Source organism: Penaeus monodon, unplaced genomic scaffold (genome assembly GCF_015228065.2).
Source record: "Penaeus monodon isolate SGIC_2016 unplaced genomic scaffold, NSTDA_Pmon_1 PmonScaffold_3522, whole genome shotgun sequence".
Taxonomy (NCBI): domain Eukaryota; kingdom Metazoa; phylum Arthropoda; class Malacostraca; order Decapoda; family Penaeidae; genus Penaeus; species Penaeus monodon.
The window spans coordinates 12,750-24,728 of record NW_023658255.1 but is presented as its reverse complement, the minus strand read 5'-3'; the positions used below and the strand labels follow the sequence as shown (position 1 = coordinate 24,728).

General features: G+C 38.2%; 3 protein-coding genes across 3 annotated transcripts; 2 read left to right on the top strand and 1 right to left on the bottom strand.

The window, feature by feature from the left end:
- The first annotated feature begins 3,758 nt into the window (after nt 1–3,758).
- LOC119570675 lies at nt 3,759–4,973 on the top strand. The gene is made up of 4 exons (XM_037918325.1): nt 3,759–3,982; nt 4,049–4,296; nt 4,400–4,764; nt 4,875–4,973. Exons 2-4 carry the CDS (start codon nt 4,083–4,085, stop codon nt 4,971–4,973), a joined length of 678 nt encoding a protein of 225 aa, XP_037774253.1. The 5' UTR covers nt 3,759–3,982; nt 4,049–4,082.
- Nucleotides 4,973–6,637, top strand: LOC119570674 (piggyBac transposable element-derived protein 4-like). Its single transcript, XM_037918323.1, has 3 exons — nt 4,973–5,566; nt 5,670–5,946; nt 6,059–6,637. Exons 1-3 carry the CDS (start codon nt 4,973–4,975, stop codon nt 6,214–6,216), a joined length of 1,029 nt encoding a protein of 342 aa, XP_037774251.1. The 3' UTR covers nt 6,217–6,637.
- Nucleotides 6,638–9,254: 2,617 nt separating this feature from the next.
- On the bottom strand, nt 9,255–10,196 carry LOC119570673. Its single transcript, XM_037918322.1, has 3 exons — nt 9,973–10,196; nt 9,659–9,906; nt 9,255–9,553 (listed from the first exon to the last, which is right to left on the bottom strand). Exons 2-3 carry the CDS (start codon nt 9,870–9,872, stop codon nt 9,255–9,257), a joined length of 513 nt encoding a protein of 170 aa, XP_037774250.1. The 5' UTR covers nt 9,873–9,906; nt 9,973–10,196.
- Nucleotides 10,197–11,979: the final 1,783 nt, after the last annotated feature.

Genomic DNA, 11,979 nt, shown 5'->3' with positions numbered 1-11,979 from the left:
ATAATATTGCAATAATAATGATAACAATTGCAATAATGATGATAATAATTGCAATAATGATGATAATGATGATGATAATGATGATAATGATGATGATAACGATAATAATGATGATAATCATGATAATGATGATGATAATAACAGGAATTGTCTCCATATATAATAAAAAAGGTAAAAGAAAAACATTCCCAAAAGTCGAAAAAGCGGCAAAATCTAGCGAAATATAGCCTTTGGAGAGTATACTCCAAAATGACGTTTTTTCGATTTCTTTGGTGATTCGGCAATTATTAGGGTAATAATGATAATAATTACCAGAATTGTATTAATCATAACAATAATGATGATAAAAGTGAGAATAAAGAGAATTTTGATAACATTTGAATATTATTATTAATTATTATTATTATTATTATTATTATTATTATTATTATTATTATTATTATTATTATTATTATTATTATTATTATTATTATTATTATTACTATTATCTTAATTATTAGTATTATTGCCAAAAAAATAATTATAACTGTAATAATAACAATAATAATAATAAGTATAATAATAATAATAATAATGCTAGTGGTTATAATATTGTTATTAGTATTATTATTGTTATTATTATCATTATTATTATTTGTACTACTAGTATAATTGAAAAAATAATTATTATAGCAGTAATAATTACAGTAATAACGATACTAATTAAGATAATGATATAAATAATTATTATAAAATCGTTATTATTGTTATTATTATTGTTATTACTATTATTATTGTTGTGGTTATTAGTATTATTGCAAAAATATATACTATAACTCCAATATTGCAATAATAATGATAACAATTGCAATAATGATGATGATAATTTCAATAATGATGATAATGATGATGATAATGATGATAATGATGATAATGATGATGATAACGATAATAATGATGATAATCATGATAATGATGATGATAATAACAGGAATTGTCTCCATATATAATATAAAAAAGGTAAAAGAAAAACATTCCCAAAAGTCGAAAAAGCGGCAAAATCTAGCGAAATATTGCCTTTGAGAGTATACTCCAAAATGACGTTTTTTCGATTTCTTTGGTGATTTCGGCAATTATTAGGGTAATAATGATAATAATTACCAGAATTGTATTAATCATAACAATAATGATGATAAAAGTGAGAATAAAGAGAATTTTGATAACATTTGAATATTATTATTATTATTATTATTATTATTATTATTATTATTATTATTATTATTATTATTATTATTATTATTATTATTATTATTATTATTATTACTATTATCTTAATTATTAGTATTATTGCCAAAAAATATATTATAACTGTAATAATAACAATAATAATAATAAGTATAATAATAATAATAATAATGCTAGTGGTTATAATATTGTTATTAGTATTATTATTGTTATTATTATCATTATTATTATTTGTACTGGTAGTATAATTGCAAAAAATAATTATTATAACAGTAATAATTACAGTAATAACGATACTAATTAAGATAATAATATAAATAATTATTATAAAATCGTTATTTTGTTATTATTATTGTTATTACTATTATTATTGTTGTGGTTATTAGTATTATTGCAAAAATATATACTATAACTCCAATGATTGCAATAATAATGATAACAATTGCAATAATGATGATAATAATTGCAATAATGATGATAATAATTGCAATAATGATGATAATGATAATGATGATAATGATGATGATAACGATAATAATGATGATAATCATGATAATGATGATGATAATAACAGGAATTGTCTCCATATATAATATAAAAAAGGTAAAAGAAAAACATTCCCAAATGTCGAAATAGCGGCAAAATCTAGCGAAATATAGCCTTTTGAGAGTATACTCCAAAATGACGTTTTTTTCCATTTCTTTGGTGATTTCGGCAATTATTAGGGTAATAATGATAATAATTACCAGAATTGTATTAATCATAACAATAATGATGATAAAAGTGAGAATAAAGAGAATTTTGATAACATTTGAATATTATTATTATTATTATTATTATTATTATTATTTTATTATATATTATTATTATTATATTATTATTATTATTATTATTATTATTATTATTATTATTATTATTATTATTATTATTACTATTATCTTAATTATTAGTATTATTGCCAAAAAATATATTATAACTGTAATAATAACAATAATAATAATAAGTATAATAATAATAATAATAATAATGCTAGTGGTTATAATATTGTTATTAGTATTATTATTGTTATTATCATTATTATTATTTGTACTGGTAGTATAATTGCAAAAATAATTATTATAACAGTAATAATTACAGTAATAACGATACTAATTAAGAGAATGATATAAATAATTATTATAAAATCGTTATTATTGTTATTACTATTATTATTGTTGTGGTTATTATATTATTGCAAACTCCAATGATCGCAATAATAATGATAACAATTGCAATAATGATGATAATAATTGCAATAATGATGATAATGATGATGATAATGATGATAATGATGATGATAACGATAATAATGATGATAATCATGATAATGATGATGATAATAACAGGAATTGTCTCCATATATAATATAAAAAAGGTAAAAGAAAAACATTCCCAAAAGTCGAAAAAGCGGCAAAATCTAGCGAAATATAGCCTTTTGAGAGTATACTCCAAAATAACGTTTTTCGATTTCTTTGGTGATTTCGGCAATTATTAGGGTAATAATGATATTAATTTCCAGATTTGTATTAATCATTTCATTATTGATGATAAAAGTGAGAATTAAGTGAATTTGATAACATTTGATTATTATTATATTATTATTATTTATTATTTATTTTATTATTATTATTATTATTATTATTACTATTATCTTAATTATTAGTATTATTGCCAAAAAATATATTATAACTGTAATAATAACAATAATAATAATAAGTATAATAAAAATAATTATTATAACAGTAATAATTACAGTAATAACGGTACGCGGGCACGCCTATTGGCGTGATAGTCGTAATACCGTCCCGACGGGGACGCCTATACACGTGCAATTGTATCCCTGTATATATGAATGTTTTTGAGCTATTTTGTATGAATATAAAAGTTAATATGCTTGAATATGATTATACAAATATAGTGATATGTTTAGTTCGATATACGTGTTTATTTGTCGTGTTTGTGCTTGTTCGACGTGTTTTTCGCATAAGCGGTCCCGCTCCCGCCTATACGCGTGAGGTTAGTGGACCCGTCCCGATGGGTACGTCTACTAGCGTGCTAATCGTAATACATACCTTTCCCGACGGGGACGCCTACACACGTGCAATTTGTTCGTACAGTGACGGGAGAGGATGGTCATTGCAGTAAGTATTTGAAAAAGGAAGAAGTAAGTTGTGTGGTAGTATTGTGAAAGGGGATAAATGTGTGAGCGTGTGTAAAAGGGTGTAAAAGGGACTCCTGCGGTGACGGGGAGAGGACGGTCACCGAGGAATCCCGGTTTTTGAAATGTTATTAGTAATTTCTTTATTTTTTCTCTCTGAAACCTAAACAGTCACTCAGCAAGTTTTCTACCATGACGTTCGTCCTTACTGTACTTTGTGTCTGTGTGAGAATGAGAGCGAAGAGAGAGAGAGAGAGCATGTGCGTGTGTGTGTGTGTGTGTGTGTGTGTGTGTGTGTGTGTGAGAGAGAGAGAGAGAGAGAGCATGTGCGTGTGTGTACGTTTCTGCATGTGCGTGTGTGTACGTGTGTACGTTTCTGCATGTGCGTGTTTTACGTGATTTTCTAGATCTTTTGGGGGACAATGATTGCCAGTAGAGTAGTTCAGCCATAGTTTACCACGTTTCCCGAATTACCTCACGTGACTCACGTGACCCGACATGGCGAATCTGATTGGCTAATGCCTCTGAAAAATCGCAATAAAAGGCGACCCAGAGGGGAAGGTAATCCGGGCCATAAGTGAAAGGCCCGGGCGAAGCCAGAACTTCGCAAATCTCAAGCAAGGGAAGGTAATCACTTGGATGGAAGAATTTGCCTTCGACAATGTCAAGACAACTCTCTGTACGCCGCGGCCGCAAGCCAAGGATTTCCCCTGCTGTTCGGGATCTCTCGTTCAGCGACGTTGATGACCCCCAGCCATCGACGTCGGGAATCCAACGCTTGCGGAATGCCCCAGATCCTCTTCTATACCTGTATTCTACAGACGAAGAGGATTATACACCTCCTCTGAAATTGCCTAGGACTAGCGATCTCTCTGGTAAGTTTTCCTTTTTTTGACTTGTAAAAAACATTGACTTTGTTTCTGCATACCAAGACTATTTCCACAGAGAACTCACGTTACCTTTGTATTTTTTTTACAGAAGTTGAAATCTCCACTCGATTTGACGGTGACGACTCGGATTGGGAGGGATCCGAGTTCGATACCGAAGAGTCGGGTGTGGACGACGACTCAGATGAAGATTTTGACTATGTCCCGCTGGTGGATACCTCTTTGGACTCCGACGAGCCCCTCACAGAATACGTCAGACGACATTGGGAGCGTAATGCTCCGGGAAACTCCCTCTTTTTGTGGTCGAAGAGGGAGAATTTCGTCAGGCGTCACTGCTTCGAGGGGACACCGGGTGTGAAAGCACCCCTTGATGGACTCGTCGAGCCCATTAGAAGTGTTCACCAGTGTGTTCCCAGAGGAGTTGTTTCAGGAACCATTCGTGGACGAGACGAATCGGTAAGTAAAAAACAATATCTCTGTATATTCTGACTTGAAAATCGTAATTTTCTACATGTCTTTTTTTGAAAACCCCCTGATTTTACAATGTCTTTTTCTTCCAACCACAGGTATGTTCGACAGAACCCGCGCACCCCTTCATCCCATATGAAGGGTGGGAGGACACAACGGTGCGGGAAGTCGCTCCTATGTCGGCTTACGATTCCTGATGGGCCTTCAGTCGAAGAGGGACCAGAGGGAATGGTGGTCGACGGACCCGTTGATGTCCTCGTCGGTGTTCGCCAAGACGATGACCAGGGACCGCTACGATGCCCTGACCTCCGCGCTCCACTTCGCTGATAACGAAGGGGAGCATCCCGCGGAGGACAGGCTTTGGAAGCTGCGCCCTGTGTTAGACGTCTTGGAATCGACGTATCGATCCGCCTTCGTCCCGAACAAGAACGTGACCGTCGACGAGAGCTTGTGGGCCTTCAAGGGGCGTCACCACGCCCTCCAGTACAATCCGAGCAAGAGGGCTAGGAGAGGGCTGAAGGTCTACAAGCTTTGCTCGTCCGACGGTCCAGAGGCAGGGTATACGGCGGCCTTCAAGATCTACATGGGGCAGGACCGCGGCGTATTTCCATCCAGCATGAAGGCCGTCACCGACCTGCTGGAGAAGGCAGATCTATTCGACAAGGGGTACCAGTTATACACCGACAACTGGTACACCTCCCCGACTCTCTTCCATTACCTGCAGGCCAGGAAGACCAGTGCAGTTGGGACTGTGCGTCTCAACCGGCGTGGCATGCCCTCGGACCTGCAGGCGAGTCGGGGACAAATCGACTTCCGGTCCAGCAAGACCGGAATGATCTGCCTTCAGTGGGTGGACAAGCGTCCTGTTACGATGCTTTCTACCGCCCACACAGCAAGGTCGTTACCTGCCTCCCAACCGCCGAGGGGTGGAGAGGTCGAAGCCTGAAGTTGTCGTTGCCTACAACAACGGCATGAAGGGCGTCGACCTCTCGGATCAGCTGGCGCAGTCATATCCAACGACGAGGAAGACCGTCAAATGGTATAAGAAGATTTTCTTCTACCTATTGGATATGACTACGACCAACGCGCTGGCTATCCACCGGGCCCTCGGCGGTAAACTTACTCAGTTTGAGTTCCGAAAGGAACTCGTTCGAGGATTGCTGCAGCAAGGTAAAGCATCTGACCCTTTATTTTTTCTTTATTCTGATAAAGAAATGTTATATTCAATGTTTTACATGTCCTTTTTTGTCTTACAGTCTTTTTTTCTTGCATCTATTTACAGGCGGTCCCCGTGGCTCCCTCCGGCGGAATCCTCCTCAGGCTCGCCACGAGGAGGAGGTTCCCAGCAGGCACACTTGCCAGTTGACACACCGCATCGTCGGTGGCGTCGGTGTGTGCTCTGCTGGAGGAACCACCGGCGCAGGAAGGAGACCAGGGTGATGTGCAGTTGCTGCGGCACCTCACTTTGTCCAACACCCTGCTTTCAGGCCTTCCATGCCTGAAGGTCGTTGGGCAACAGTTGTAAATAGTGTAAAATATTTTATGTACATAGTTTCTATGTATTTATTTATTGAAAAAGAAAAAACACCGTGCTTTCAGGCATTTCATGCCTGAAGCTTGGATAAAGGAATATTGTACATAGTTTCTATGTATTTATCATTGAAAATGGAAAACACCGTGCTTTCAGGCATTTCATGGCTGAAGATAATTTGAAAATGACAAACTTTGATATTCTTTATGTAAGTAATGTGTATATATACTATACATATACTATTTATGCATTTGTATATGAAATTTTGATAAAAATAAAATTGAAGTTTTACGCTATGTTTCGATCTCACGCATAGACAAACCATCGACTTTACACCCTAAAATTTGTGATATACACGTAAATTGGACTTTATACTATAGTATGAAGCAATAAAATCGTTCATAGGACATATAATAAAGATACAGTGAGTCTACAAACTTTTGACATGTTTCTTGAGTACAAAAACTTTACGTTGCGGTTACTCGCAAACCAACCATAAGAGCGCGCTGAAACTTCGCGTGCGTGATGAGACGGCCCGTGCGCGACGAGCGCGCGCTCCCGGCTTGACGAGAGTTGCCGCTTCTATTTCCCGTCAAGTTAGGTTTACAACATTGTTCCGACCCGTCGGTAAGGGGATATATATATATATATATATGTATATATATCCCCTTACCGACGGGTCGGAACAATGTTGTAAACCTAACTTGACGGGAAATAGAAGCGGCAACTCTCGTCAAGCCGGGAGCGCGCGCTCGTCGCGCACGGGCCGTCTCATCACGCACGCGAAGTTTCAGCGCGCTCTTATGGTTGGTTGCGAGTAACCGCAACGTAAGTTTTTGTACTCAAGAAACATGTCAAGTTTGTAGACTCACTGTATCTTTATTATATGTCCTATGAACGATTTTATTGCTTCATACTATAGTATAAAGTCCAATTTACGTGTATATCACAAATTTTAGGGTGTAAAGTCGATGGTTTGTCTATGCGTGAGATCGAAACATAGCGTAAAACTTCAATTTTATTTTTATCAAAATTTCATATACAAATGCATAAATAGTATATGTATAGTATATATACACATTACTTACATAAAGAATATCAAAGTTTGTCATTTTCAAATTATCTTCAGCCATGAAATGCCTGAAAGCACGGTGTTTTCCATTTTCAATGATAAATACATAGAAACTATGTACAATATTCCTTTATCCAAGCTTCAGGCATGAAATGCCTGAAAGCACGGTGTTTTTTCTTTTCAAATTATCTTCAGGCATGAACTGCCTGAAAGCACGGTGTTTTTTCTTTTTCAATAAATAAATACATAGAAACTATGTACATAAAATATTTTACACTATTTACAACTGTTGCCCAACGACCTTCAGGCATGGAAGGCCTGAAAACAGGGTGTTGGACAAAGTGAGGTGCCGCAGCAACTGCACATCACCCTGGTGTCTTTCTTGCGCCGGTAGTTCCCCAGCAGAGTACACACCGACGCCACCGACGATGCGGTTGTGTCAACTGGCAAGTGTGCCTGCTGGGGAACCTCCTCCTCGTGGCGAGCCGTGAGGAGGATTCCGCCGGAGGGAGCCACGGGGACCGCCTGTAAATAGATGCAAGAAAAAAAGACTGTAAGACAAAAAAGGACATGTAAAACATTGAATATAACATTTCTTTATCAGAATAAAGAAAAAATAAAGGGTCAGATGCTTTACCTTGCTGCAGCAATCCTCGAACGAGTTCCTTTCGGAACTCAAACTGAGTAAGTTTACCGCCGAGGGCCCGGTGGATAGCCAGCGCGTTGGTCGTAGTCATATCCAATAGGTAGAAGAAAATCTTCTTATACCATTTGACGGTCTTCCTCGTCGTTGGATATGACTGCGCCAGCTGATCCGAGAGGTCGACGCCCTTCATGCCGTTGTTGTAGGCAACGACAACTTCAGGCTTCGACCTCTCCACCCTCGGCGGTTGGGAGGCAGGGTAACGACCTTGCTGGTGTGGGCGGTAGAAAGCATCGTAACAGGACGCTTGTCCACCCACTGAAGGCAGATCATTCGGTCTTGCTGGACCGGAAGTCGATTTGTCCCGACTCGCCTGCAGGTCGAGGGCATGCCACGCCGGTTGAGACGCACAGTCCCAACTGCACTGGTCTTCCTGGCCTGCAGGTAATGGAAAGAGAGTCGGGGAGGTGTACCAGTTGTCGGTGTATAAACTGGTACCCCTTGTCGAATAGATCTGCCTTCTCCAGCAGGTCGGTGACGGCCTTCATGCTGGATGGAAATACGCCGCGGTCCTGCCCCATGTAGATCTTGAGGGCCGCCGTATACCCTACCTCTGGACCGTCACACGAGCAAAGCTTGTAGACCTTCAGCCCTCTCCTAGCCCTCTGCTCGGATTGTACTGGAGGCGTGGTGACGCCCCTTGAAGGCCCACAAGCTCTCGTCGACGGTCACGTTCTTGTTCGGGACGAAGGCGGATCGATACGTCGATTCCAAGACGTCTAACACAGGGCGCAGCTTCCAAAGCCTGTCCTCCGCGGGATGCTCCCTTCGTTATCAGCGAAGTGGAGCGCGGAGGTCAGGGCATCGTAGCGGTCCCTGGTCATCGTCTTGGCGAACACCGACGAGGACATCAACGGGTCCGTCGACCACCATTCCCTCTGGTCCTCTTCGACTGAAGGCCATCAGGAATCGTAAGCCGACATAGGAGCGGACTTCCCGCACCGTTGTGTCCTCCCACCCCTTCATATGGGATGAAGGGGTGCGCGGGTTCTGTCGAACATACCTGTGGTTGGAAGAAAAAGACATTGTAAAATCAGGGGGTTTTCAAAAAAGACATGTAGAAACATTACGATATTCAAGTCAGAATATACAGAGATATTGTTTTTACTTACCGATTCGTCTCGTCCACGATGGTCTGAAACAACTCCTCGGGAACACACTGGTGAACACTTCTAATGGGGTCGACGAGTCTTCAAGGGGTGTTTCACACCCGGTGTCCCCTCGAAGCAGTGACGCCTGACGAAATTCTCCCTCTTCGACCAACAAAAAGAGGGAGTTCCCGGAGCATTACGCTCCCAATGTCGTCTGACGTATTCTGTGAGGGGCTCGTCGGAGTCCAAAGAGGTATCCACCAGCGGGACATAGTCAAAATCTTCATCTGAGTCGTCGTCCACACCCGACTCTTCGGTATCGAACTCGGATCCCTCCCAATCCGAGTCGTCACCGTCAAATCGAGTGGAGATTTCAACTTCTGTAAAAAAAAATACAAAGGTAAACGTGAGTTCTCTGTGGAAATAGTCTTGGTATGCAGAAACAAAGTCAATGTTTTTTACAAGTCAAAAAAAGGAAAACTTACCAGAGAGATCGCTAGTCCTAGGCAATTTCAGAGGAGGTGTATAATCCTCTTCGTCTGTAGAATACAGGTATAGAAGAGGATCTGGGGCATTCCGCAAGCGTTGGATTCCCGACGTCGATGGCTGGGGGTCATCAACGTCGCTGAACGAGAGATCCCGAACAGCAGGGGAAATCCTTGGCTTGCGGCCGCGGCGTACAGAGAGTTGTCTTGACATTGTCGAAGGCAAATTCTTCCATCCAAGTGATTACCTTCCCTTGCTTGAGATTTGCGAAGTTCTGGCTTCGCCCGGGCCTTTCACTTATGGCCCGGATTACCTTCCCCTCTGGGTCGCCTTTTATTGCGATTTTTCAGAGGCATTAGCCAATCAGATTCGCCATGTCGGGTCACGTGAGTCACGTGAGGTAATTCGGGAAACGTGGTAAACTATGGCTGAACTACTCTACTGGCAATCATTGTCCCCCAAAAGATCTAGAAAATCACGTAAAACACGCACATGCAGAAACGTACACACGTACACACACGCACATGCAGAAACGTACACACACGCACATGCTCTCTCTCTCTCTCTCTCTCACACACACACACACACACACACACACACACACACACACGCACGCACATGCTCTCTCTCTCTCTCTTCGCTCTCATTCTCACACAGACACAAAGTACAGTAAGGACGAACGTCATGGTAGAAAACTTGCTGAGTGACTGTTTAGGTTTCAGAGAGAAAAAATAAAGAAATTACTAATAACATTTCAAAAACCGGGATTCCTCGGTGACCGTCCTCTCCCCGTCACCGCAGGAGTCCCTTTTACACCCTTTTACACACGCTCACACATTTATCCCCTTTTCACATACTGCCACACAACTTACTTCTTCCTTTTTCAAATACTTACTGCAATGACCGTCCTCTCCCCGTCACCGTACGAGTCCCTTACACACTTTTACACACGCTCACACATTTATCCCCTTTCACAATACTCCACACAACTTACTTCTCCCCTTTTCAAATACTTACTGCAATGACCGTCCTCTCCCGTCACTGTACGAACAAATTGCACGTGTGTAGCGGTCCCCGTCGGGAAAGGTATGTATTACGATTAGCACGCTAGTAGACGTACCCATCGGGACGGGTCCACTAACCTCACGCGTATAGGCGGGAGCGGGACCGCTTATGCGAAAAAACACGTCGAACAAGCACAAACACGACAAATAAACACGTATATCGAACTAAACATATACACATATATTTGTATAATCATATTCAAGCATATTAACTTTTATATTCATACAAAATAGCTCAAAAACATTCATATATACAGGGATACAAATTGCACGTGTATAGGCGTCCCCGTCGGGACGGGTATTACGACTATCACGCCAATAGGCGTGCCCGGCGTACCGTTATTACTGTAATTATTACGTTATAATAATTATTTTTCCGATTATACTACCAGTACAAATAATAATAATGATAATAATAACAATAATAATACTAATAACAATATTATAACCACTAGCATTATTATTACATTATTATTATACTTATTATTATTATTGTTATTATTACAGTTATAATATATTTTTGGCAATAATACTAATAATTAAGATAATAGTAATAATAATAATAATAATAATAATAATAATAATAATAATAATAATAATAATAATAATAATAATAATCAAATGTTATCAAAATTCTCTTTATTCTCACTTTTATCATCATTATTGTTATGATTAATACAATTCTGGTAATTATTATCATTATTACCCTAATAATTGCCGAAATCACCAAAGAAATCGAAAAAAACGTTATTTTAGAGTATACTCTCAAAAGGCTATATTTCGCTAGATTTTGCCGCTTTTTCGACTTTTGGGAATGTTTTTCTTATACCTTTTTTATATTATATATGGAGACAATTCCTGTTCTTATCATCATCATTATCATCATTATTATCGTTATCATCATCATTATCATCATTATCATCATCATTACATCATTATTGCAATTATTATCATCATTATTGCAATTGTTATCATTATTATTGCAATCATTGGAGTTATAGTATATATTTTTGCAATAATACTAATAACCACAACAATAATAATAGTAATAACAATAATAACGATTTTATAATAATTATTTATATCATTCTCTTAATTAGTATCGTTATTACTGTAATTATTACTGTTATAATAATTATTTTTGCAATTATACTACCAGTACAAATAATAATAATGATAATAATGACAATAATAATACTAATAACAATATTATAACCACTAGCATTATTATTATTATTATTATTATACTTATTATT

Coding starts and splice junctions, on each gene's coding strand:
- LOC119570675 (XM_037918325.1), top strand. CDS start 4,083: ATGTCAAGACAACTCTCTGTACGCCGCGGCCGCAAGCCAAGGATTTCC. Junction 4,297..4,399: donor TAGGACTAGCGATCTCTCTG/GTAAGTTTTCCT, acceptor TTTTTTTTACAG/AAGTTGAAATCTCCACTCGA. Junction 4,765..4,874: donor TTCGTGGACGAGACGAATCG/GTAAGTAAAAAA, acceptor TTCCAACCACAG/GTATGTTCGACAGAACCCGC.
- LOC119570674 (XM_037918323.1), top strand. CDS start 4,973: ATGGGCCTTCAGTCGAAGAGGGACCAGAGGGAATGGTGGTCGACGGAC. Junction 5,567..5,669: donor GCATGCCCTCGGACCTGCAG/GCGAGTCGGGGA, acceptor CCGCCCACACAG/CAAGGTCGTTACCTGCCTCC. Junction 5,947..6,058: donor TCGAGGATTGCTGCAGCAAG/GTAAAGCATCTG, acceptor ATCTATTTACAG/GCGGTCCCCGTGGCTCCCTC.
- LOC119570673 (XM_037918322.1), bottom strand. CDS start 9,872: ATGTCAAGACAACTCTCTGTACGCCGCGGCCGCAAGCCAAGGATTTCC. Junction 9,554..9,658: donor TAGGACTAGCGATCTCTCTG/GTAAGTTTTCCT, acceptor TTTTTTTTACAG/AAGTTGAAATCTCCACTCGA.